The 27,737-nt window shown below is 39.0% G+C and overlaps 1 protein-coding gene across 8 annotated transcripts in view; it reads left to right on the plus strand.

Annotated features, from left to right (window-relative positions):
- The window catches only part of DIAPH3 (diaphanous related formin 3), a 543,512-nt gene that overhangs the window by 181,436 nt on the left and 334,339 nt on the right, over positions 1 to 27,737 (plus strand). For all 8 annotated transcript variants that reach the window (XM_081551708.1, XM_081551712.1, XM_081551711.1 and 5 more), the window contains 6 exons: positions 10,823 to 10,933; positions 11,221 to 11,339; positions 12,171 to 12,287; positions 17,836 to 17,954; positions 20,557 to 20,621; positions 26,180 to 26,284. In XM_081551708.1, the coding sequence (XP_081407834.1) occupies positions 10,823 to 10,933; positions 11,221 to 11,339; positions 12,171 to 12,287; positions 17,836 to 17,954; positions 20,557 to 20,621; positions 26,180 to 26,284 (636 nt within the window). The remainder of the gene's footprint in view (positions 1 to 10,822; positions 10,934 to 11,220; positions 11,340 to 12,170; positions 12,288 to 17,835; positions 17,955 to 20,556; positions 20,622 to 26,179; positions 26,285 to 27,737) is intronic.

Here is a 27,737-nt window from a genome sequence, read left to right on the forward strand (position 1 = left end):
TCATTTCTCTCCTCTTGTTATTTTTTCTATGTGTGTTTTCTCTCTTCTCTTGTTAGAGCCATACTTTGCCAGAGTGTCAGAAGCCTTACATTCTAAATTTTGTTCCACCCTGTGTTGTTGAGCACAGGGCTGATGGAATTGCGGTATATTTTTGTAAGGAATGGAATCAGGGTGAGGGAATCCTGGAGTTTTTTGGGTGGCTCTTTCACTTTTCCTCTGCGCCTGTGTCCTCAGTGACAGCATGCTGTACCTTCCCTTCCTGCGGCGTCTTCCTGATCCAGTCTTCTTGGACTTGTCGCTGGGAGGGTCAAGAGCACAGAGGATCTGTGATTTCTTGCCACTTGTAACCGACTGTGTTAGTCTGCCGTCCTCGTAGGGGTGGTGCCATCCAAAGACACGGACTCCTAGGTCTAAAACAAAGGACTCCCTTTACCCACAGCCATAGCAGTAGCTCGAGTTTCAGCTTTGTCAGCCCCAGATTCCAGGTGCAGGGGTCACGTTAGAGCAAAGCCACACTGGGCAGCAGTTACTCTGACCAGTACAGGCTGTGATGAGATCAGTGCCGTTTGTCTCCTTGAGTCTTCGATGAATCCTGCTGGTCAGCCGTGCTTCAAGCAGCAGGTTGAGGCTGCCCGGCACTACGGACCTCAGCCCTGCCTCTCAGATCGCAGATCCTGCCAGCCGAACACATCCTGTAAACCACCGGCTCTATCTTAGGCCACCAGGAAGCTTTCTTAGTTTCTTCTGTTGCTGTTTCACTCAACCTTAGGTCTGAATGATGGCACAGACTTTGTTCAGCAAGGCGGACATTGCGGCGACTCTTTCATCCATGACAACCCTGGTGGTGAGTTGAAGCTGATCTGAGTGCCCCCCGGGGCTGACGCCGTGTCACTGATTACTTCAGCCAAAGCTAGGGGCGTGTTTCTCGGGGCCTGTTCCTTTGGTGTCTCATCGTAGGTGTCTGTCTGCTGGTGCACGTACGTACTTTCTCTCCAGGAAACTTGCCAGAGGAACCAGAGTTGCCTCAGGGTAGAGAGATGAGCACAGTTGTGTAAGGCTGTACGTGTGCAGGTCCTGACTCCTCAAACACCTACACATCTCTTAGGGGTGCCTCTCAGGTGCACGTCAGTGTTTTTGTACAGAGAGGCTTCCCCATAAGATACACAGTCTTGCAGGTGCCCTTGGTGCTCCTGGACGGAACGTGCTGTCTGTAGTTCTCGGGGTCCCCCCAGTTGGGGAGCTGCTGGGTGACGGTGCTTTCAGTGAGGCCTCCCAGCTGGCTGGTCAGGACAGTTGAGTCCAGGCCGTATTTGAAGGGGCTGTGTGATGGCATGGCAGAGATGGCAGCCGTGTCACGGGAGAGGAACTTTACGCTTGAGGAGCACAGATCTTTCAGGATGGGCTTGGATCTGCTTGCCCTCTGGCTCTGGAGGGTGGATGCAGTCTCTGTCTTCCAAGGCGGTTTGTTGTAAAGACAGCCTGGTAAAGGTCTTGCAGAAGAAGACTTGCAATGCTTTCAGATCCTTGAGAGCCCCTCGAAGCGTTTCCTGGCAGCGGCGAGCAGAGCTCTGCACCTCCTCCTGTCTCCTTCTTGGCTTCTTTTCCCTCAATCTGATGCTTCTGGAGTTGTTTCTGTACATTTGCTGTGCCTTGATGTCACGTGAATGGAACAAAGCCTTCACTACTTTTGGTTCGTGTAACAGTACAGGGAACTTATTTCCCCTAACTAATTGCTGTTTAAAGGGAAATGTGTTTTCTAAAGTTTCTCAGTCAGAGAGAAGAACGAGCTCTGTCAGAGAACAGACGTGAGTGTGGGTGCGTGGGGACACTAGGCTCAGAGGGGCAGAATTCTGGTTCTCTTGTCTTTGGTGCACTGATGCCAACCCGTAGCAACTTTAGTTTCTGAGCTTGATCAGAATATGTTTAAATATAAATTTAAATATGGGCTTCCCTGGTAGCTCAGATGGTGACGAATCCTCCTGCAATGCAAGAGACCCGGATTCGATCCCTGGGTCCGTAAGATCCCCTGGAGAAGGGAATGGCAACCCACTCTACTCTTCTTGCCTGGAGAATTCCATGGATGGAGCAGCCTGGCAGGTTATAGACCATGGGGTCCCAAAGAGTCAGATACAACTGAGCAACTCACACACGCACACGTGCATACATACTTTAAATAAACGTAAATCCTTAATTGCCTCCAGGTTTCTCAAAATTTGACTTAGTATATTCTTAGATACTTATAGTTGGCTGGATCTTTGCTGTATTTCTGTGGACCACTCTTATTTTTTAGTATTTACTTGTTTATTTGGCTGTGTTGGGTGTTGGTTGCTGTGTGCAGAATTTTGCTGTGTTGTGGGGTCCTTTGATGCAGTGCAGGGACTCTCTAGTCATGGCACTTGGGCTCTGGAGTGTGCATACTCGGAGCTGGTGGTACATGGGCTTAGTTGCTCCATGGCACATGGGATCCTAGTCCCCTGGCCAGGAATTGAACCTGTGTCCCCTGCATTGCAAAGCTGGTTCTTAACCATTAGGCCACCAGGGAAGTCTGGACCACATATTTTTTGCTAATAACCCAGATCTTGTAATTTCTCTTCATCCATTATTGAAGCACATATCCATTATTCTTTTTTTAATTGTGGTAAAATATACATAACATTAAATTAGATAATTTGAAAATAATACTCTTGCTGCAACTTGCCTTGTGGAACCAAGACTGTTCATCTGGGTTCCTTGAGTCGCAACAGGTTTGATGTGCGAGGGACTAGAGGAAATGCCTCCAAGGGAATCTGGAGAGGAAGTTGAGAGAAGCTGGAGGGTGTCAAACTCAGTGTTGCTCTGATGGCAGGTGAAGGAGAGGCGGCAGGAAGAAGGGTTGAGGGGAAGTGTCTTAGGTCACTGTGCAGTTCTATGAGGACTTAGCAAGGTGGTTGGGGGAATCCTCCAGCCAAAGTCCTGGGGGTCTCAGCATCGGGCACATTTCAACATTCTTGCTGTGATCAGATGTTGGCTGGTGGAGCCCACGGGAAGTGCGGCTCTATCATACCTGTTGTGATGGGTGTCACAGGGCTGCAGCCAGGGCTGTTGGTCGTTTATACTCACTGCAGTCAGAGATTAAAAGTGCATGTTCATGGCTGCTATAAAGACAAAGGTTTCTTAACTTAAAAAAAAACAGCTTTTTCAGTCTTTATGGATTTTGTTGAGTTCAATTACAGAATAGGTCTTTGCAAATTTGATTGCATCAGATTTTTCCATAATACTAAAAAAAAAAAATGGCAATTTTCCCTTTTTTTTTTTAATGTAAAAAATTGAGGGGCTTCCCTGGTGGTCCAGTGGTGAAGACGCCATGCTTCCAGTGTAGGGAGCACAGGATCAGTCTGTGGTGGGGAGACTAAGACCCCACAGGCTGCACAGCACAGCCAGCCCCCCAGAAAGATACTTACCTGGTGGATAACTGGTTTCGGTTCACTAAAGTGTTAGAACCAGAGCAGGAAAAGTGACCCTTAGTTCAGCTATTATTGTGCTTTGAAATATGTTACTGGGCAGTAATTGACAGATATGACATTGAAGAAAATGTTACAATGCCTGTTTGAATTTAGCCAAATTTATTAGCTTCTGTTTGTTTCCCTTATGGTTAAGGCTCTTAAGGCCCTTATGCTCAAAACGTACCCGAGTTTAATTTTGCCCATGACCAAACAAAGGTCTTCCTATAATGAATGGTCATAACTTGATTGACTGTTGTTTTTTTTGTTTGTTTGTTTGTTTCAAGTATCTCCTACCCCTTCAAAAAAGTCAACGTTACGTAAAGTTACTTTTAATACCAAGTAAGTCATGCTTACATTTATTGAAGGCCCAAATGAAGACTACAGGGTATAGTTGGACATTTATTTTTTAAGACCACTGTTGGGGCATTCCAGAAGGATGCAGAGATCAAATTTTTTAATTTCTCTCTGTTTTTGATTACTACTTTTATTGAGGCTTGCAACAGTATGGTTACTATATCTGTATGAATCAAAAGGTTAATATATTAAATGAACAAGTAAATAATATTCCATTAAGCTAATAAATATTAAAGAAACAAGAGTAAAATAATATTCTAATGTAAACTCATATTATCATATGGAACACACCTCACTATAGTAAACTAGTGGGTAACATTTTTATCCTAGAGTATACTGCCAATTTTCTGAATCTATGTAATGCATTTTTTCACTTATGCTATAACAGACCACCAGAAAGATAAAGGTAACTCATGACTCAAGGTAACTGCAAAGTTTCATAATTAACCAGTCGGTAAATTATTCACTGATTGCTGTTCAGGGTTCTGCTAGATACTAGAACAATAAAGATGAATGAAATACACTCCTTAAGCTCTTAAGAAGCTTATACTCAGGAATTTAGAGCTTGCTAATATTTCGTATGAATATTGCAATACCAGCATCTCAACAAAATGCAAGAACACAGAAAGAATTCATGGATAACTCAGGGGGAGTGTCTCAATAAATATTTAAAAATCCAAGTTCTGTCTTGAATCCATCTGATCCTATCATGTAAATTCAGTTCAGTTCAGTCGCTCAGTCGTGTCTGACTCTTTGCAACCCCATGAACCATACAGCACGCCAGGCCTCTCTGTCCATCACCAGCTCCCAGAGTCCACCGAAACCCATGTCCATCGAGTTGGTGATGCCATCCAGCCATCTCATCCTCTGTCCTCCCCGTCTCCTCCTGCCCTCAATCCTTCCCAGTGTCAGGGTCTTTTCCAGTGAGTCAACTCTTCCCATCAGGTGGCCAAAGTATTGGAGTTTCAGCTTCAACATCAGTCCTTCCAATGAACACCCAGGATTGATCTCCTTTAGGATGGACTGGTTGGATCTCCTTGCAGTCCAAGGGACTCTCAAGAGTCTTCTCCAACACCACAGTTCAAAAGCATCATTCTTCGGTGCTCAGCTTTCTTTATAGTCTAACCCACATCCGTATATGACTACTGGAAAAACCATAGCCTTGACTAGACGGACCTTTGTTGGCAAAGTAATGTCTCTGCTTTTTAATATGCTATCTAGGTGGGTCATAACTTTCCTTCCAAGGAGTAAGTGTCTTTTAATTTCATGGCTGCAGTCACCATCTGCAGTGATTTTGGAGCCCCCAAAAATAAAATCTCTCACTGTTTTCACGGTAGCCCCATCTATTTGCCATGAAGTGATGGGACCGGATACCATGATCTTAGTTTTCTGAACGTTGAGCTTTAAGCCAACTTTTTCACTCTCCTCTCTCACTTTCATCAAGAGGCTCTTTAGTTCTTCTTCACTTTCTGCCATAAGGGTGGTGTCATCTGCATATCTGAGGTTATTGATATTTCTCCCAGCAATCTTGAATCCAGCTTGTGCTTCCTCCAGCCCAGCATTTCTCATGATGTACTCTGCATATAAGTTAGAGCTATTTGTCTGAATTTGTATGAGATATATGCAGTTACCCCAAGCTTTGACTTGTCCTCTTACTGTGTCTATCATTTGTAGAACATTTTATTAGAAATATAAGTACAGTACAGGACTTTACATTTGCTCACATAGTTCACCCTTTCTGTGTTTGTCTTCATAATGTAGTAGTCAGGTTTAGTTTATATTCTGGATTAATGCTTGAGATTTTAAAATTCCTTGGTATTTCTTTTGTTGCACTGGAGGCAAGCTATTTGTCTATAAGCATCATTTACTCATTTTAACTTGATTAATGTCGAATTTGATTGTGCAAAGAGAGACAGATGATTTCTACTGTGGAGCCGAGAAGATGAATAGCTGTGTAACCTGTTTCTCCCAGGCCCAGATAGCAGGTACTCACAGATTCTGATAGAATTTTTATTTAAGTACTTTACTCGTGCTGGTTTGCAGTCTGCATTCAGCTTGTGAAGCTGATATGTGTTCAGTGTAGTATAGCCATCATTTTACATAAGAAAACATCTCCTCATATTCAGGATGAACCTGATGCCCAGTTGTGAGCTTTCTAAAGAATACTTGCTTTTGCTGTTTGTGGGATACCTTTTCAGTTCCTTCGGCATAATCTTGGAGAAAGCATCTGTGTTGGTGGCCTCGGCAAAACTCGGACAAGCCTGTGGCTGGTCTTAAGCATCACAGCTCTTCGTGTGCCTGGAATTTTGTGCTCAAACTTATTAGTTGAAAAAAGGTTGGAAACCGAAAGTTAAAGATGCATAAAATGTTAATGTTTTTCTCCTTTTGTGTTGCACATAGTGATAGATAGCATTACATTAAATTATGTGGTAGAGGAAATTTAGGTAGTATGTATTTACATATGAAGAAACCTCCTCACTTCATTTTCAAGGGCAGAAAACTACTTTGCTGATTAAGTGATGTTAATTCCTGTGTGTGTCTTTGTCTTGCTGTTTAACTTCTTTCTACTTCTGATGATTTCCTTTGATCGTTTGCCTTGTTCCTAAGATTGCCTTTGACAAGCTCTGTCCTTCATATTGAATATCTTTGTGAGTTTTGCTTACAGTTTATTTGTGCCCTGTTATATGTCTTTACTTTATAGCTTACGTCATTGCTGACATTTTTCCCACTATTTGTGATTACGGTTTTGGCTACATGTTTTCCTCATCCTTGGCCGTGTGCATTTCACTGGTCTCAGCTTTTGCAGTGCATTTTCCGTTTGTTGCTGCTCTTGAGGAATCCCTCAGCTATCCTGAGTTCTCGCTGGCATGCCTGTGTGCATGTGTGCAGACATGTCTTTATAGCTAGAAGTTGTGTTAAAAGTAGCTTTTCTCATGTAAGGTTCCTTTTCGATAATTGGGGCAAGAGTAACAATTAAGTTTATAGCATTTACTTTCTAAATCATTAAAACGGAGTCCATGATCTAACACCTAAAGATGTCTTACTTAGAAGCCTTGTTTGGACCAAAGATTAATAAGCAGTGTTTCTAAAGTGTTATAAAGTGTTAATAAAGTGCTTCTAAACACGCATTTGTAGTAAGGAGGAGAATATTTTAGGGTCAGTTTAATTGTATGCTTTCATGTACTGTTGTTGATGGGACATGTGAGAGAGAGTTTTCCATGTGGAAGAGCAGTTCTGTGCCTTTGTAGAAACTGCTCGTTAAGTCACCAGTTTGCCAAATGCAGTGGTAATGATCTTATTTGACACAGTTGATCACTCTCCCTGTTGACACACTTTCCTCCCATACTTTTCGGACTTCTCCTTGTTTGTTTTCTACCACATTATAGCTTTCTACTTTTCTTTAACTAACTCATTTCCCCAACCTGCAAATCATAACCTACAGTTGAAATTGATGAAACTGAAATGTCCCAGCCAGTTCTTGGAACTCTTCTCTCTCTCTCTCTTCTCTCTTGATGATCATCCGAGATTTGGTTTTTACATGTAATTGCTATGGTAATCTCTTTCTTGAACTAGGGTCTCCTATATCCAGTTTCCTTTTCTACTTCTTTGGATAAGGATTGATAATAGTTACTTCCAACTTAACATCTCTAAAACTGAACTCCTGATCTTTCTTCCCAAGCTTGTTCCCTCTATTTATCCTTATTTATTTTCCATCTAAATAAATGACTGTCAGCTTTTAAGTTGCCCTGGTCAAAAATCGTGGAGTCAGTCTTGCCTCCTCCTTTTCTTCAGTAGTGATTTCTGTCTTTTTCATTTCATAGTTGTGTCCCCAGTACCACAAGTCCTTAGTAGACATCATTAACAGGCTTGGAAGGAACGAAATGCATAACCTAGTAAACAGAGAGGGTCTGAGGCCCAAAGATAGAACCTTTTTTAACTTAGGATGCTCCCAGGAGGAGGGCAGAAACTCCTGTTTTCTTACCCTCTTCAGTTATCAGTTCTGGGGCGAGGTAGCTTTTGTGTGCCTTTGAAACTGTTAGTATGGCATACTTAATGCGAATTAAAGGAGATCATATATGCTATGTTATTGGAACATCAAGCAGAACATGATTAATTCTTTATGATGAAGATCACACTTTCATTATTTCCTGGAGTTTTTGTGACTATCCTAGCATTCAGTAGCTAATTTTTTAAATGAATGTGTGATCCCTAATGTACGTTGCATTTTTAAAAGCAGGATTTATTCTAGTCTCCTGTGAAATTTGTTTCTCTCCTTGCATTTCATGTGTCTGTTAATATTCCCACCTCCTATCTTGTTGAAAAACAAAGGTGGGAGAACTTGCAAATTCTTTTCTTTGGTCCCAACCACATGTTCACCCAGCTATCACGTATTTTAGAAAGGTTGTTCAAGACCTCCTCACTGCTCATCGAGGTTACCTCTGTGATAGCTTTTTTTCCCTGCCATGCTTGCTGTGTGGCATGTGGGGTCTTAGTTCCATGACCAGGGATCGAACCTGTGGCCCTTGCACTGGAAGCTCTGTGTCTCAACCATTGGACCAATAGGGAAGTCCTAAGATCACTTCTTAACTTAACCTGTTACCTCTATTATTACCTCTCCTCTGCATGAAATTCTTTATGATTCTCCCTATTTCCAGCTGAACCAGCACTCTCTGATTTGGCCCAGGAGGCTGTGCTTCATCTGTCTGGCCTCATCTTTAATGAGTCCTTACCCTGCACTCCCACTTCCTACCTTTACAGACTGCTCAGAAAATCTGAATTCCTTGTGATTCAACAGAAGGGCCCAGGGCTTTGAATATGTTAACTCTTATATTTGAACACCTTGGTCTTCCTCTTCATCTGGCTGCCTGTCTTCCAGTTAATCCTTGAGAGTCAGTTCTGTTCCTCAGCTGTCCTTATTTTTATTACTGTCTCCATATGCTCATATAATATATTCTCATATATCTGTTAGAGTATATTTTTGTTATTGTATACCTACTTATCTTCACTAGGGTAGACAACATGGGCCGTTTTACCTTTTTAGTTCCTGAGCCTTTTCTACTGTCTATAGAAATTGATTTATATGCTGGTATGCTGTATCAGTGTGAAATCATGTGGTAGAATAGGTCCAAATATCTCAATATATGTATTAAAAACCTAGGATGAACTCTTTGGTCTTTACCTTGATTATAAAATTTTTCATCTATAAGATAAATCAATACATTTTACTGTATGTAGACATATGTTTACAGGATATAAATTAATCAAAGAGTGGATATAGGTCGTGATAATGGTAAATTACCATTAGAATTCAGAAGGGATCTTAAAGAATTAAATTCATTATTTCAGTTTGTCAATTTCCTATTTTTCCTTTTATGGGAAATTGCCTTTAAAATGTTTCCTGGAAGCAATTTGGATGATCCTTTCCCCTTCTTTCTCCTCAATTTTGTGCTAATATTGTTCTATACATATTGACTTTCCATTTAGGTGATATTTGCTGCTAATTTTTAGGGTGTTTATTTTTGCTGCTTTCTTTGAGTTATCTATAATTTGTATCTTTTCTGGAAACCTGGTGACTAATGTAATTTAATTTCTCTGAACGTAGAGAAACATGATTTGTGTGTTGTTTGAGATCTTTTATAATGCTGAAAAAAAATTTGTGGGTACTGGGTAATGACTGGCAAGGAAGTGCAAAGAAAGCCTTTTAAACTTGACTTTTTGACATGAACTGTTTACGGCTGAGTGAACATGTACTGAAAGGTAGACTCTGTTTTAAGTTTTTCTTATCTTTTTCTTCTAAGTATGTTTTTCTCTTCCCTTTCTTTCAGGTGTTGACAGTAGAGGCATGCTGGCCAGATTTTAGTGTTTAGATATCAAATAGAACAATTACAATATATTTCAACCAGCTGGAATTCAGACCCCTGTTGGTGTTTTAATTCCAAAATGGCATTTTAAATTCATGTAAACCTTGCCTTAAGGGATGGAGAAAGGACAATTTAGAGAACAGCATGAGGTTAAACATATTGATCAGGAGGCTAGTCTTTCTTGTTGGCTTTTGGTAGAATGTAGACTTAGAAAAATAACCATCAACAACAACGAAGAATTCTTTGCTTTCCTAGAAACAACCTCCTTTGTTTTCATTATATAGATTTTTGGTAATGAAAGATACAATTCAGCCAGTGATTTAAAAAAAAAAAGATATACAAGTTGCAAGTTGGAGTTCCAGGGTGAAAGTTGAGAAAATATGATTTTTAATCTTTAGCTCAGTTGGCCATGTTATTTCTTTATGTCTTCTTAATAAACATATCATAGAGTAGGTCTGAATTTTTGTCAAAGTGCAGGGACCGGTGCCTGGTCAGTTAAGTAAGTAAATAAGTAAGTAAGTGTTAGTCACTCAGTTGTGCCCGACTCTTTGTGACCCCATGGACTGCAGCCCACCAGGGTCCTCTGTCCGTGGGATTTTCCAGGCAAGGATACTGGAGTGGATTGCCATTTCCTTCTCCAGAGGATCTTCCAACCCAGGGATTGAACCAGTAATTAGCCTTGCAATGTTCATAATACAGTTTTTGGTTATAGCAACCCCATTAACTAGATTCATGCCTTAGTTAATTCTTATTGACTTAAAGTCTTTGGGTTTCTCTGTATGAATAGGAAGTTATTTTATTATCCTAGTTTAGATAAGTGTTATCTAAGGATATTTATGGTTTTTCCACTAATATGTATTCAGTTTATGTCTTGTGTGCAAAGAATGATATTTTTGGACAAGAACTTAACTTTTGGTTGGAGTGAATTAAAAACTCCACTGGAAATATATTTCTTGCATAATGTGTAACTGACTAAAGTATCTTCCATTGACGTTCTCGTTTTGGTAGCTGCGCCCGTGAAGGAGGATACTGGATGGCACTTGGAGCACAGCCGTGACGTCTCACTGCTGTGGCTCCTGTGAGTGTCTGAGCCGAGTCTGAGTCTGGCTGTGTGATCTATTACAGGTAGCGTGTATGCAGCTCATCAATGCCCTTGTCACATCTCCTGATGACTTGGACTTCAGGCTTCACATCAGAAATGAATTTATGCGTTGTGGATTGAAAGAGATATTGCCAGTAAGTGCCCTGCAGTCTCCTTATTAATATTTAAATTAGAGAAGTACTTGAGTAGGGGGAAATTTAGATAAACTACTTTCAAGAATAATTTATCTATGGGAAAAAAGGCTTGAGTATAAAATCTATTTTTGAAATACAGACGATAAGTTTTGAGTATTAGTTAACACTTTAAGTCTTTGAACACTATAAATCAAGTTGAGTGGTTTGTTTATTGTTTATATTTTTCACTAATTTTTTGCATTATTAAAACCAAACAGTTCCTCATAATTTCTATTTAATATCTGTAGAATTTAAAGCATATTAAGAATGATGGCTTGGATATTCAACTTAAAGTCTTTGATGAGCATAAGGAAGAAGATTTGATGGAGTTCTCCCATCGCCTCGAAGATATTAGAGCTGAATTTGAATATCCTTTTGTGTGATGTCCAATCAAATATGTATTAATTACTAATAATTACTGCTAAATCTTAAACAGTCAGCCCCTAACCCTAAAATATTAAACTTCTGAAGCCATTTCTAGGTAAACGCTGTAAAATCAAAACTTTATTGAATCAGAGGGATGTTTGTATAAACCTTTCTATTTTATTAGTTTCTATGTGTTTTTATGAAAACATGCATATATAAATGAATGTTGCACCTTAAAACTGGGTACTGTAGGCCTCTGAATGTGTACATGTGCCGTCTGTTCTCTCTGTTTGGAGCCTCCATACCCCCAGTGCTTTCCGGCATTAGGAGTAGGTCCCTTAGCCCGCTGGTTATTTCTGTCCTGTACCTTGGGTGTTTTTTCATACGGGCCTTTGCTGGCTCTGTCCATCTGCAGATGTCTGTGTTTGTCCAGAAATGAGCCACATCTCAGTCTTCCCCTGGGGTGCGCCATGGTAGGTAATGCCTGGCACCAGCTCTCTCGGTCACGGCTGCCCCAGAACCCAGTGTAGCCTTTGTGACCAGCTCTCCACCACTCTCTGCCAGAGTGTCTTGGCTCAAGAGAGGAAGATTGGTTGGAGTCAACCATGGAGGAGAAGCCAGAAAGTATCAGATGAAGTTGTGATTTGTACAGTTTCCCTCTACTCTCATACCTGACTACATGTATTTTATTATATGCTTAATGTATACAATACCTATTTTAGAGTGAGACACAGTAATCTTTTGAGGCCTTACAGAGCAGATTCTGTGTCACGTTACTGCAGTTCTTTGGTGTAGAGGGTAAATAAATCCACATATTCCTTAATCAATTTACTGAAGTGAATGATCTTTACAACATGGTGTGGAACACAGTTAAGGAAACCAGAGCAGAGGGGTATTTCATTTCAATTCTGCAGCATCTTTTGCTGATTCGAAATGATTATTTTATAAGGTAAGAGGAAGCTATATTCTAATATTTTCTTTCACTAATAAAATTATATTGTGAAATTCACCAGCTGTTTGATTTGAGCATGCCCATATTTTTAAGATTTCTTTCTTTCATAGTATTAATTCATGGTATACAGTGTTTCCTATGGGCATATATTTAGGTAGATGATGGTATAAAATGATATTACTATTACTTTTTAAGCTCTAGCAGATTCTTGGTTACAACTTTTCATCTGAATAAAAATAAGAACTCGCAACAAATTTACTTACTACTAATTTATTGCATGATGGATAATATTTTCTGGTTAGTCCTGAGGTAGTAGGAATAGTGTTGATAAGTTTCTTTTCATAAGTTATAAAAAAGATACTAAAACATCACTTTTATTAGTGTTTAAGTAGCTAGAAATTTCCTTAATAGTACTGCTGCTGCTGCTGCTGCTGCTAAGTCGCTTCAGTCGTGTCCGACTCTGTGCGACCCCATAGACGGCAGCCCATCAGGCTCTGCCATCCCTGGGATTCTCCAGGCAAGAATACTGGAGTGGATTGCCATTTCCTTCTCCAGTGCATGAAAGGGAAAAGTGAAAGTGAAGTCGCTCAGTCGTGTCCGACTCTTAGCGACCCCATGGACTGTAGCCTACCAGGCTCCTCCGTCCATGGGATTTTCCAGGCAAGAGTACTGGAGTGGGGTGCCATTGCCTTCTCCGCTTAATAGTACAGTTATGGTTAATATTGCTAATGTATCAGAAAGGTAGACAAATAACTTTTGAAGTCATTTGATTATACCTTAGACATCTTGAGCTCAACAAATTATTTAAATAACTGTTATCTATATCTGCCTGTAGTTATTTGGGTTTCCCAGGAGGTTCAGTGGTAAAGAATCCGTCAATTCAGGAGACTCAAGAGATGTAGGTTTGATCCTTGGGTTGGGAAGATCTCCTGAAGGAGGAAATGGCAACCCATTCCAATATTCTTGCTTTGAAAATTGTTCAGAGGAGCTTAGTGAGCTACATACAGTCCATGGGGTCACAAAGAGTCAGACACGACTGAGTGACTGAGCACCAGCATCTGTAGTTATATGTGGATAGCAGCACTTAAGCCACTCTATTGTTGAGAAGATTGAAATGGTAACATGGGTGAGACTCCTTGCCAGATATGGTGTATGCTCAATAAATATTATTTGTACCTTCTTTCCTCTTTTATTACTGTTTTATTAAGGAAGCTATGATCTTTTGCATATGAAGCCATTTTGGCCACCTTTAACTTTGCTGAAATTTTTTCTCAAATACTGTGGATAGTACGTCTTTCCTTATTCTGATTTCAAGTAGGAGGAGTTGTTAGTGTCATTCAGGCTGTGTCCTCTGGGTGATGTCAGAGGGAGTAGTTTAGGTTTTTGATGTACTTAACAAGTGAACAGAAGTCTAAACATGATAAAACTTTAGGTTGAGATGAGTACGACCACCTGCCCTACCTCCTTCCTTTGTAGAATCGGCAAATCCCAAGGTCTTCTAAAATATGAGTCAGGAACCTGTTTGAGGCTTCATTTGCTTGTTTCTCATATTTTATTAAAATAAGACAGTTTATTGAACCACTTTATAAATGCTAGATAAAAAATACTAATACTTGATTAAGTAAGATTTTTAAGAATCATGCTGCTGCTGCTGCTGCTAAGTCGCTTCAGTCGTGTCCAACTCTGTGTGACCCCATGGACAGCAGCCAACCAGGCTCCTCTGTCCACGGAATTCTCTAGGCAAGAGTACTGGAGTAGGTTGCCATTTCATAGGTACTCTAATTGTAACATTGTACTCTTCTGAAAATTTAACAATAAACTTGAAACTTTTACTCATTCTAAAGTAACCCCATCCTTTTATTAATCTCTGTATTTTCCAAGAATTTAAGACTGTTGATTGCTTTTGAAGGTTTGAATGTGTCCATAGTGTGGAAAAGGGCTTCTCTGGTGGCTTAGTGGTCAAGAATCTGCCAGCAATGCAGGAGCCTCCCAAGACGTGGGTTTGATCCCTGGGTCAGGAAGATCTCTTGGAGGAGTGCTCGGCAACCCACCTCAGTATTCTTGGCTGGAGAATTCCATGGATGGGAGCCTGGCAGGTGACAGTCCACAGGGTCGCAAAGAGTTGGACACCCCTGAAGCGACTTAGTACACACACAGAGTGCTGTGAAGGAGGTTATTTCTTACTTCGGATCCTAATCCCTTCACGTGTGTTCTGGGGGCCATGTGGTTTTTAAACTTCAGAACAGATTAAAAAGCACAACTCTTGTGGGGCATGCTCAGGCCAGCCTATTACTTCAGTAGAATCAACTGTCTAGAGAAATATTATACATCGTAGTGTTACTGAAAATACAAGCCTGCGCGCCTGACTCAGTGAGGCCAAACAACACTGAGACTTTGGAGTTTGAAACAGAGAAAAGTTGACTGCAGAGCCAGGCAAGGAGATGGGTGGCTCATGCTTTAAAAATCCCAAATTCCCCCAAAGCGTTCAACAAAGCCCGTATATAGGAAAGGTGGGGAGGGGCGTGGTTAGTACAGTTGGTACAGACTTCGTGGTGTGAAACCCTTGTTCTTGAAGTCAGGTCACAGTCAGGTGAGGATGTTCCTGTAAATCTCTACCAAACAAATGTTCTTCTCTGTCCTGACAACAAAGCGCCAAGTCCCAGGGCACAGCGCTCACCCTCCAAAGTCCAGGTCCTGGCCAAGAGCAGGCCCACCTCGGTTGGCCAGGTTCCCAGACTCTGCCCAGCCGTCATCGCCGAGGAGCCGGGCGCCCCGGACCCACCTTGCCCTCCGTTCCTCAGGCCCCCAGCTGGGGGCAGGGGGCAGGGCGGTTCCCCAGCGCCTCAAGGGCCCGGCTCGTGGGTGGCCGTGGGGAAGGCTCTGGAGCCTCCGTGACGCACCTCCGGCCTCCTCCGTGGGCGCGCAGCTCACCCGCCTCTTTCCTGGCTCTCCCTCATGGCCGCTCCCCCTCTTGGCTGACGCCCCCCGCCCCGTTACCTGGCAACGGGTCCCGCTCAGCCCCTGGTCGGCGCTACAGTGGGCCCCGCCCGCAGGCAGCCTCCTGTCAGGAAGCGCAGTGAGCGGCGCCGCACTGAGCGGCGAGGAGGGCTGCGCAGCAGCGGCTGGGCGCTCAGGGCGGCCCTCAGGGAGCCCTGTCACAGAAGCATTATCGAAGTGATCTCCGTGAGCCATAGGAGTGCCTTTCCTTTGGTCAGGTTTTCAGTTTTCCATTAAACTTCAACAAGAATCAGCCATGGGTGTACATATACCCCCTCCCTTTTGAACCCCGCCATCTCCCTCCCCATCCCACCCCTTAGGTTGTTTATTCTTATAGTGGGAATATATTTATTACAGGATAGAGTCAGAATTATGCTCATTTACATGATATTTTTGCTATATACTCTGAAAGATTTTTTTTGTATTTACCTTTTAGTTCACATACAGTAAATTTTACTTTTTCTTGTGCAGTCCTATGTACCTTGTTCTTTCGGATTTACCTCTTCATTTTTTTTGGTTTTGCTATCTCAAATGGACCTGGATTTTACCTTTCAGAGATCTTCAGTTTTCTGGACGTTTTCACTTGATGAACATTTAGAATTAGTATTGATAATTAATAAAATTTTTAAAGCTTTTACTAAGTTAATTTTCATTGTAGAGTGCAAAATATTCTCATTTAAAAGAATTCAATCTATGAATTTAAATCTTTGCTCACTTTTGCTTTTGGGACAAAAGGAAATTTTACTGAAATGGAACTCAGTTGGAAAATATACAGCAAAGGCCCCACGAAAAATCAAATGCAGCAAGATAATTGGAAGGTAGATAGAAGATCAAATTCAATTCTGTAACAAATTATTGATGGCTTCTTGTGTGCAAAATAGCGTGTGAGTTGAATGTGCATGGGAGATAATTTCTGATTTTGCTAAAAAAAAAACTGCAGACAAAGTGAAGGTGCCTTCAAAATATTCTCCAACAAAAATGATATTTTATTAGTGAAGTAATGACATTTATATTTATTCCTTAATTAGGTTGTTTACCTATTCCTCTGACATATTCACTACCTTACTAATATCTTGCATCGAGATTATTTTCTAGATTTACATCTCTAGAATCCATAAGTATATTGTTCTTTACTTGTGTTGCCTTGCTGAGTTTCTGCATCAATTTTCAGCTGCTTTATAAATGAGCTCATAATTTAGAATGGTAACTGAGAAAGCATTTAATGAAATTATGGTTTTAAAAAAATGACACAAAATAACTTGTGTTAATTTAAGAAATGTTTATTAAAACAGCATCGTGATAACATTAAATAAGAGTAAGAAAGGGACAGAATGTGTCACCTCAGTTTTTAAATGGGATAGAAATGTGTGCAATTTATATATTAATACCTCAAGTGTAAATGTGGTTATTATAGCTAAGATATTAGGGAATAAGAGGTTATTATCTTTGAAAGAAGTTGAGAAAATTGAGGAGAGCAATGATTATGCCTTCTTGCCTTGATCTGTACCTAAGAATACTCTCTTGAATACTGTTACTCTATGACAGTTAATGAATATTTTCTTATTTGCTAATGTTGAACTAAATAATGTAGTTTATTTTATTCAGTGTAATGAACGGTTTATTGGGTGTAAGTAAGTAGGTTGAGAGCAGCAGGTCATAGATTATAGGGATGGAAAGCTGAAGTTGCTGAGGTGCCATCACACACATAGTGAGAAGGAGGTAGAGAGGAAAAACTGCAAAATGTCATTGAGAAGAAGCCAGTCTTCCTGGGTGGGTGGGATGGAGGCCTGTGACCCCCGCTCCTGCCCATCACTGTAGCTTGGTTTTGTTGGTAAAATCTTCTGGATACTTCTTTTGCATTTTTTGGTTTGAGTTGTTTCAAAGGATGTTCTTTAACTTGTTACTCATACAGGTGGACTTAATTGTAGTTACACATGAAGCCTGCTTGAGGATTTTAATTAAATTTAAACTTTGGAGAAGAATTTTTAAACTGAATTTTTCTAGTTTTCTTTTAAGTAAAAAATATTCATTTGATATTGTTTATAATTCACAGTATCCCAAACATTGTAAAAGCAGTGAACTGTATGGTTTTAAGAACCTTCCAGATAATTTTTTAGAAAATATGTCTTCTGATTTGTAAAATAAAATGAATTAATGGTAACTCTTTCAGTATGGTATAGTGATAGGCTGATGATCTCTGCTGAGGACTGTGTTTAAGCATGTATCAGTATCACTTCATTTGAATATTCTCTTTCTCACTGCCTACTACTTAAATCAAGGTTCTGACCTTCATAAGAAAATAATCTTTAAAGCACACCGTATTTGTAACTAAAAGATTATGAAAACATTAATGTGTTAAAATCATTAGAAGGAAAGTGACATTTGTATTTACTGTCATTCCCATGTTAGATTTGTTATATCAACTGTTACAACTGTACACTAGTATATTACTGAATGGGAAATCAAGCTCCTGAATGAAGTAGCTTTGCTTTGATATAAAGTTACATTGATAAATTGAGTGCACCTTTATTCTTTTCCTTGGTTCTAGGCAACAGTACTTCAAATTAATTGATGAGTGTGTATCTCAGATTGTACTGCATAGAGATGGGATGGATCCAGACTTCACATATCGAAAAAGACTAGACCTAGATTTAAGTCAGTTTGTTGGTGAGTATGTCTCTGTTATTTAAATGGAAATACCTTCTGTCCCTTACCCATGGGTTAGCGCTAGAGTGTTGTTTCTTGCAACGTAGACTCTGGAGGGTCCTGGATACCCTTTCAGAAGGCCCTACTAGTCAAATCTATTTTCACAATAGTACTGAGGCATTATTTGCCTTTTTCACTGTCTTGATATTTGCAGAACAATATTGAGAAAACTGCTGGCACCTTGTTGTGAAGTAAGGCAGTGGCACCAAACCCCAGTAGCCTTGGGGTTCTTTGGTAAAACAAAAGAAATGAAACTGCTATTTTTTACTCAAGAATGTCCTTGATAACTAAAAAATATCGATTTTATTAGACATTTACCTTTGTGTATACAAATTTCAATATTCTGTGTGACTATATTAAAATTCAGTATTTTGTATGTGTGAGTCACTTGTGATGCAAACCTGAGTCCAAAAGGAAGTGCTCGTGTAATTGTCTGAGTTGCCAGATGAGATGCCTGCCTTTTTTTTTTTTTTATCTTTGAAAAAATGATTGTTATACAAATTGTGGCTACCTAGATGTGAGTGTTTGGCACACACTTTCCTAAAAATGAAATGAAGATGATAGACTATGTTACCAGTGATAAAATCCAAGCATTTACGTAAAACTTTGAGTTTGGAAAACTTGTATTTGCTACTGTCATCTTGGAAGCTTTTTTTCTGATGAGATTAGTGGTGATATTACCCTATATGGTTATTTTGATATTGTGTGATGAGATGTATCACTATTTGAAGGATCTGTATGACTCTGTAAACTACTCTTTCCCAGATGACCAGGGCTTGATGTGTCTAAATGATTTAAAAGTAACAGAGTGCAAAACAGTCTTTGAAATGATATGTGATTCCACATGGTAACTAATGTTTAAGAAGTTACCATATGTCAAATCTTGATTTACTATTCAAAGAGAGTATTATTTGCATGAAGTTGTTTTTTTCCTCATAAAATATTTGAGTTCAGGAAGAAGTGTGGAATGTATAGAATGAGAAAGTAGTAGATAATGCTAATGACAATGATAAAGAAAATACTTGTTTCTCTCCCTAAGAGAGAAGAAATTAGAAGTTCCTGGGGGTAGGAGGGACATAGAAATAAAGGAAAATATGTGCTAAATATGTAGCAAACTAAAACATGGAATGAGTTTGAATAGCATCTGAAGAGAAAGTTTTTTTCTACTTGGGCATTAGGAATATTTTTCTTGAGTAGGTGAGAGGTTTTGACATGGAATTCTTAAGAAGGAAATAAAATCTTTGAATACTTCTTGGCTATATAAGTGAACTATAGTTACACAGTTAAATAAATTATTCTGTTTATTGATTATAAATGTTTCCAATAAACCTATAGACACAATGCAGAAGACTTGAATACAGAAGGGAGTGTCGCTGTGTTAACATGCTTAGGTGGGGGACATGTTGGAAAGTATAGGGCATAGATAACATATTAAGGTGGGATTCAAGAGATGCTGTCTGTGCAACAGAATCAGAGGATTAAGTATTAATTTAGTGCTACAGAGCCAGCCAAATGAACAAAAAATTAGAGAGAATTAGGATTATACAGGAAAGGGTTTTCTTAGGAAGTTATTCATAAGGCCCTACATAGTTAAATCAAGAAATAATTGTGTACCCACTGTATGTAGAGTTCACCAGAGTAATCGAATACAGAAAGAGCTGTAAGTGGTCCCATTTAGGAAGCAGGGCTAGTTTTGGATGTAGTGATTTGGTTGATTCTTGCTTCTCGTAAGTTGTTCTGTAGTATGTTTTATTAAACAATGTTCATTATTCCTTTCATTAAAAAAGAAAGAAGGGATATAGTACATCATGAGACATCCATATGAGTTACTTCTCCTGTGAAGTATCCTGTCATGTGGATTCCTGTCAGAGCTTTTTAATATATTATTAGTGGATATTTAAGTTATTTGCAGTTTTTTGCTAACTATTTTAATGAATATTCTTGCTTAAAAGCAAAGTCCTAGAAATAGAGTTACTGGGTGAAAGAAAGTAATTAAGCTTTAGTACACATTGCATAGTTTCTTATTAGCAAAGTTCCTTAATTATACTTCCAACTGTTTTTAGGAGAGTGGGTTCCCCATGCTATCTCCAGTACTTGGCATTAGGGATTATTTAATCTTTGCTTATTTCTAATTAAATATTTTTATATTTTCATATTATTAGGAAAATTCAATGATCCGTTCTTATGACTTATCAATTTTTAGATTTTTATTCCTAATTTTATGCTCATTGCTATTGTACATTTTCCCCGTTTGTATGGGCTATCATCTTCTTTTCCTTCAAAATATGAACTGAGGATAGCAACCTTTGGGTATTGTATGTATAGTTGAACTCTCTCCTCCTTTTGCTTAACACAAGCTTAAAACTGTAGCTGGGTTTATCTTTCTTCTTATATTTTATGACCTTGGTATCATGCTTAGAAAATCGTTCTCTGTTCCAACATTATGTATTTCTCCATTTTGTTTATTACTGACAGTATTTCTAATTTTTATCTGTGATTTTTTTCTTTCTAAACTTTTAAAGTAACAGTGAATTTAAGAAAAATTTTGTCGTTGCAATTTTAGATATTTGCATAGATGAAGCAAAACTAGAAGGGTTTGAAGAGAAAGCATCAGAACTTAACAAGAAAGTAAGTAGTCTGACTAACTTTGCAAGACCGCGGGGGGGCTCCTGCAGCTGTCTTTCTGCCTTAGGGGCTCTCTGTGCTCTTCCAGTTTCCTTCTTGACTTCCTTTGGGTGTTTGCACAAATGCCATCCTCTGAGGACTTCCTGTTTAAACATTTAGACTCCTCACTCCCAACTCTGACCCTCCCTGTGCTTCTTTCCTTGTTTTTCTGCTGTTGTGTTTATCACCATCTGACATGCTGCATCATTTATGTATCTGTGTGTGTATATGCAAATGTCTTGTCTGTTTCTCCCTCTGTAATTTATGAAGGATTTTTGTTAGCTTTATTCACTATCATGGCACCTAAAACAATTCCTGGACTGAAAACTAAACATATTTTTTGAATGAGTGAATAAATAAATGATTGACAATATACAGAGTCAGAATTTTAAGACTGGAGTATTTCTCAACGCCTCAGATAATTTAGGCCCTTAAGATTGAAATTATATCTAAAACTTTTAAGAGAACGTTTAACTTGATTTTTGTTTTGATTAAAGTTGCTTCATAAGACTAGGCAGAACCATTTAAAGTTGTCTTTTCTGTAGATCATAAGTATTGGATGGCAGCAGCTTCATTTGTTCCTGTCCCAGTAGTGTTGCTGACCATCCAGCTGTCCCCCACTTTTCTTTAACATAATGTATTGTGCTTTTGTCTCTACTTAGTGGCCACCTATTACACTTGTTCTTTGATTTTAAAATTTTATTTTAAAATTTTATTATCTTTTGTTGTTGGATTCTTCACATTTTAAGTAGTTTACTCTGATTTGAATTCTTAGGGCTGGTTTGTTTCATTGGAGGAATCATGATAGTAACTGCTACCACTACCTCAATGAACATTGTACTCAAGGAACATTTAGACGGAGTTAGGCACCATGCCAGTGAGTCTACATTTTTGATGTGTCAAGCCCTAAATGAATCTTGAGAGAATTGTACATTTTTAATAGACTTTTAAGATAAAACATCCCAGGGCTTCCCTAATAGCTCAGTTGGTAAGGAATCCACCTGCAATGCAGGAGAGGCCAGTTCAGTTCCTGGGTCAGGGAGATCCACTGGAAAAGGGATAGGCTACCCACTACAGTATTCTTGGGCTTCCCTCGTGGCTCAGCTGCTAAAGAATCCGCCTACATTGTGGAAGACCTGAGTTCCACCCCTGGGTTGGTAAGATCCCCTGGAGAAGCGAAAGGCTACCCACTCCGAGAATTCCATGGACTGTATAGTCCACGAGATCGCAAAGAGGTGGACTCGACTGAGTGACTTTCACTTTCATTTTCACAAGGAGAACTTTGTAAGTGCCCTGTCTAAGAAGTCCTGCTGCTGCTGCTGCTGCTGCTAAGTCGCTTCAGTAGTGTCCGACTCTATGTGACCCCATAGACAGCAGCCCAGCAGGCTCCGCCGTCCCTGGGATTCTCCAGACAAGAATACTGGAGTGGGTTGGCATTTCTTTCTCCCTAAGAAGTCCTAAGTTTCACCAAATACTTAGAGAATATCATCTCCCAGGCCTTTGGCTGCAGGCTCAGAGTTCAGCTATAGATATTAATATCGCCATTTTTTCGAAATGACTTAGTTAATGGGGGAAACAAAGTAATAGATACTTTAAGTGTCATAAGTGTTCTAGTTGATAGATGTTTGTGTTGTATGGTGACCTCTCACCCACTGACTCTGTATTCCAAGCTCAGTAAATAATACTTTCACTCACTGTAGGAAAGGAGTAGCAAACTTTTAAGTTACTTGGTTTGAATGAATCTCAGATAGTTTACGGAGAAGGCACTGGCAACCCACTCCAGTACTCTTGCCTGGAAAGTCCCATGGATGGAGGAGCCTGGTAGCCTGCGGTCTATGGGGTCGCTAAGAGTCGGACACGACTGAGCGACTTCACTTTCACTTTTCACTTTCATGCAGTGGAGAAGGAAATGGCAACCCACTCGAGTGTTCTTGCCTGGAGAATCCCAGGGACGGAGGAGCCTGGTGGGCTGCTGTCTATGGGGTCTCACAGAGTCAGACACGACTGAAGCGACTTAGCAGCAGCAGCAGCAGCAGCAGATAGTTTAAATTGACTTTTATAATCTTTTTTTTTTTGGCTTACAGTATTTGTATATGATAACTTTCTCAAAACATTGTTTTAAAATTGTAAGCTTTTAATGTAAATAGAAGAAAGACCTTGTTCAAGGTTAGTTGTCTCCTTTCAGTCAGCAGTTATGTGTCTTAGGTATATTCAGAAAATATTGTTCACTCCATAAAAGATTTCTATTGCCATACCATTTTGTATGTGTCAGCAAGAATTTTTTCTGATAGCTTTATAAGGACACATGTAAATACTTTGCTTTAGGCAGGAAGCTATCATGGTTGCCAGACACATTCTTTGTTTTAATGCATAAATTTGAAAAATGAAGACTAGAAATGTCAGAAAGTACACAGAGAGTATTGAGTTATCAACCTTCTTGTATAGATGCACTAATTCATTTACCTGAGGGAATGAAATTAAGTAGAGCCTCAACCTTAACTGTGTTTCTTGACATTTTTGCATGTAATTTTGTAAGCGTAATATTGCTCTACTGACTCCTTTCGGCGGGGAAGCCTATCATTTCAGTTTTTCTAAAGTGCGTCTTTAATGGAGATTCATTTTATCCTCAAGGCTACTGTGATTTGACTATGGATATTATAAAAATGCTAAAGCAAAGTTTATATTTCGTCTGATCCTTTTAGAGGGGAGGATGTAGAAATTTATCTCTCCTGTAAGTAATACAGATGCTCTCAGTATGGTAAAGTTAATTTAGTAAGCTTTCTTTGAGTGTAGTAACTATGATTCTGGTTGTTTTGATAGTTTTATTTTTGTTCCTATAAATAATTCTTTTTCCTTCTGCATCTTATTCTAAGACCTAAGAAAGGACAGTGTACATATTGATATGAGAAAGGCTTCCTCATTCTTACTCTCAGAAGAATTTAGTTTTCTATTTCTTGCTAAGCAGCAATAAACATCGACTGAGCAGTCATAAAGAGGAAAATAGAGAAAATGACCTCACAGAGATGTTTGAGACTGGGAGACGAGGACCTTTATGATGTGGACATGGTTATTCAACATAGAAAGGGAAGTGTGACAGGAATTGGCTGATGATTTCACTCAACAAATGAGTTTAATTTTAAATAGAAAGCTTTTGGAAAGGTGATGATGAAACAAGAAAAGGTCTCATTATCAGTGAGCTTCCAGGTTGGTGAGCATTACTGAGGTGTATGATACTACATTTTGATACTTTTATAATACAGGATGATAATTGTTTTAGGAAAACCCTGTGTGGTATGTAAGCCTATAGGGAGGATCTCGGGTGGCCAGGGAACACTTGCCCCGGGAAGTGATGGCTAATGTGAGCCCTGATGGATAGTGGGAGGCAGCAAGGTGACTGGCCGAGGAGGAGGCACAACTACATTTATCTTGAATTTCTTGTATCAGGCTTAACATCTTCAAAACTAAATTCTTCATTCTTGTCTCTAAAAAATGTCATTCCCTCAAATTATAATCCTTTTTTGCCAGCTTGCAAAGCCACAGAACAACGTTGTTATCTTAGTTATAGCCCCTTCGCTCATTTCCTCTGTTCAGTCATATGCTAATTTTTGATTCTGTTTATATATATATGTATATCCCCCCCCTTTTCTTTCCGTTTTCTTTCCCTGTTTTCTGACTTATTCCCGCAGGGCTTTAGTCCTTGCTTGGATAATTGCAGTGCCTCATTTCTATGACTCCGGTATATCTTCCAGTCCACTGTCCATGCTGCTGCTGGTTGGGTTTTCTAAAGTGAAAGTTTGATTATGTTGCTTTCTTGTGATAAATACTCTAAAAGTAGTCTGCAGTTACTAGGGAAAAGAAGAAAGCTTTTTGGTTCATTGTAAACTTGCTTTCCCTAGTTTCGCTCGGGTGTCTCTCGCTTCATCCTCTGCAGTGTGTTCTCAGACCTCACTTTGTGGCCTGTCACTCATGCACACGCTGCGCTAGTCGCTCTAGTTTAAATGCGAGCTACATTTCTCAGTTGGTGACTCACTTCTTCAAACCCTAGATCAAGCGTCATTGCTCCAGGAATGACACACATGCCTCCTGTCCTTTCTCTATTGTGAGTAATTCTCATAGATTTTGGATAGTTAGTTTGTTTTGATTTTGCCACCAGACACTATACTTACTAAACACAATGATCATATTCTTTTAAACTCTGTATCCCTAGTCCCTGCCACTCTGAGAAACACGTAATAGTCATGCTATTAGATATTTATTGAATAAAGGAAAGAGGTGGAATGGGACCAGATATCAGGTGGTTCTTAAGTATTAGGTTAATAAGTGTGATTTTTATAATGAAGCCACTTAAGATTTAAGACAAAGGAGTCATGATATGTGAGCTATCTTTTGGATGGAACAGCAGTATTAAAAAAACAAAGTTTGAAGAGAGAAAGACAATATTGGTTTTAAAAACACTGGAATGCTTCCTTACTCTTGAAAAACCTTGCTTAAGTTGGAAATATATTTATAGACTGGTTTGCAGTCTGGAATGCAGTTGTGAATCTGGAGCTGGTGTTGGGGACTTGGAAGCCACCAGTGTATGGAGACCCTATTCCTAATCTGAACCCTAACCCTTATTTGACTGTGTTTTAAAGTCTCAAGACTACATTTGTAAAGTATTTGTATTTTCTAGTGATTACTTTTTTCTTTTTTAAAAGGGAGTCAAGTATGTGTTCTTGATCATGAGACAGAAATCCTGTTCATCTCTGTTAGTAGAGGGATTTTAGTCAAGATGATGGCAAGGTGAAACTTTTGAGTGCAGGATGGTGACTTGTGATAAGTGGCTATGTCAATTAGAAAACTCATTGAATTTACCAAATTTTATCATTTGCCTTCTTCCCTCAAAGTATTGCACTGTCTTTGAAAGATTAGTTTATCATTAATTTTCCAAAGATTAATGATAAAGAAGATGGAGTTTATCCTCTTAAACTTTTGTTGAAGGTTAGAACCTATATTAGGTCCCTAAGTGTCTGATGTTGTTTTACAAAAAAAGGAAATAATTGATGCATTTACAAAGTGGCGTTATTTATTAATAACAAATACTGAAATGGAATTCTTTTAAGTCATGTTGATAAACTTGAGAAGTTTCAAGTGTAAGTTCTCACAGGTGCGGGTCAGGGGATTCAGTGCAGTGCCTTGCTCTCCATTATTTTACCCAGAGTTGCAGTGATGTTTTGGGACTCGTAAGAGAAACGCCCGTGTTCTGGACAACTGTAAGCTCAGATTGTTCTGCTGAGCGGAGAGGGCCACAGAGTTCATTTCTGGCTTCCGCTGCCCCTTTGCAAATGAGTGATTTTGGTGGGACCCTGAGGGGCCTAGAGAAAAGCTGTGGGCGACTTAGCAAAAACCTACCCCTACTCCTTTCATAAAAGTTATGTGTCGCTAACAGAGCATCAGAGGCAGGTTTCTATATGAAGAATAGTGCCTTTCATTTTCATCTTTCTCTCTCTGTGTCTTGTATGTTTCTTTTTTTTTTTTTTCAGTTTGAAAAAGAGTTTACCGACCACCAAGAAACTCAGGCTCAATTGCAGAAAAAAGAGGCAGAGATTAATGAGCTTCAAGCAGAGTTACAAGCTTTTAAATCACAGGTAAATACTATCTACCTGGAGTGAATTTGGGTATTGAAAACTTACAGGGTAACAAGGGTTGTATCATATCTTCACAGCATCATAATGTTGAAACTTTAATTTTACCTGTATGTTTTCATATTTTTGTTTATATATATTTCTATTCTGCTGTGTTTAAATTTTTTAAATTATTTTGCCTCGTTTTTTTTAATTTGCATTTTTAAAAAATGTCTAATATCTTCCTGTGTTTCATTTGGGTGTTGTTCCTGATGTCATGTATTTGCTAGGTAATTAAGCACTAAGGGTAAGAAAGTCTTTTATTATTAGATTTGTCATTCATCACTGATCTTTATCCCACTACATAAAATTATTGCTCAAGCTATTTATTTTTCAAAACCTTCAGCCTATGGGTACCTTGCAGTGAAAGATAACCTCTAGCTGAATGAGAACATTTTCTGATAATTTTTCAATTTCCAAAAGTAAACAGATTTAAAACATGACAAAAAAGGGAGCACATCTGGATTATGAAGTAGATAGCTCACATATACTCGCTGCACACGAAACAGTTAGGTAGCAAGAAATACATTATCTACATGTTTTACATGGATGAAAGTAAGGAAGTAGAATATTCATAGCTAAATTCCTTCATGTAGATTTACATGCAAGCAGTAAGTATAGTTTTGCTATCTTCCTTTCATCCTAATTTATGGTTATGTTGAAATAATGTTAGGCATACTTTTTCCTATGTTATTTGCAATTTTGTTCTCTTTTTTACTTAGTGTATAATTTTGTCACAAAGTCTGTCTGAAGATACCCTAGGAATTATCTGTTAGTGTTCAATTTGAGGGATAAAAATAGAATCTATCTACAAGAAAATTCTCAATGATCATCTTTCTTTAGCTCTGCAAGAGAAGGTACCACAATTTGTTGAAAGTTTTCATTTTATGTGGTTCCCTATCCCTCATATTAAAGAAACATTCGGCTGTGTTTTCTGTATTTCAGATTGAGCTTTAGACACTGAAATATTCATGACAATTTTTTTCCTGGTCCAGGCTAGTATAAATTTAGATTTGCTTTTCTTTTAATTTTTCCCAATTGAAGCATTTCTTGTAAATCTATGCTAGAAAATTTTAGTTTATATAAAACATATTCACTGTGTTTGAATATGTTATTGCTGCATATGATTTTATATAAAACGGCACTATATTTACATTTTGAAACGGATTAAATCAAGGAATCTCCTATGTTTTAAATTGTGTACAGTGATAACCTCTGTTTATGTCTATCAGAAGAAAGCCTGTTATTCCAGACTTGATATTGACCATATAGTCATTTTTGAAGAACAATTGACAAATACTTTCTTTGGATTCATTTGTATTTCTCATGAAATGTATGCATTTGTCTTAATATACTTCTCTTTGATCAAAGCCATGCTGATTATGAAGGTTATGAATAAAATGTGTTCTGTTATCCA

Source organism: Giraffa tippelskirchi, chromosome 12 (assembly GCF_054371585.1).
Source record: "Giraffa tippelskirchi isolate mGirTip1 chromosome 12, T2T-mGirTip1v1.2.pri, whole genome shotgun sequence".
NCBI lineage: Eukaryota > Metazoa > Chordata > Mammalia > Artiodactyla > Giraffidae > Giraffa > Giraffa tippelskirchi.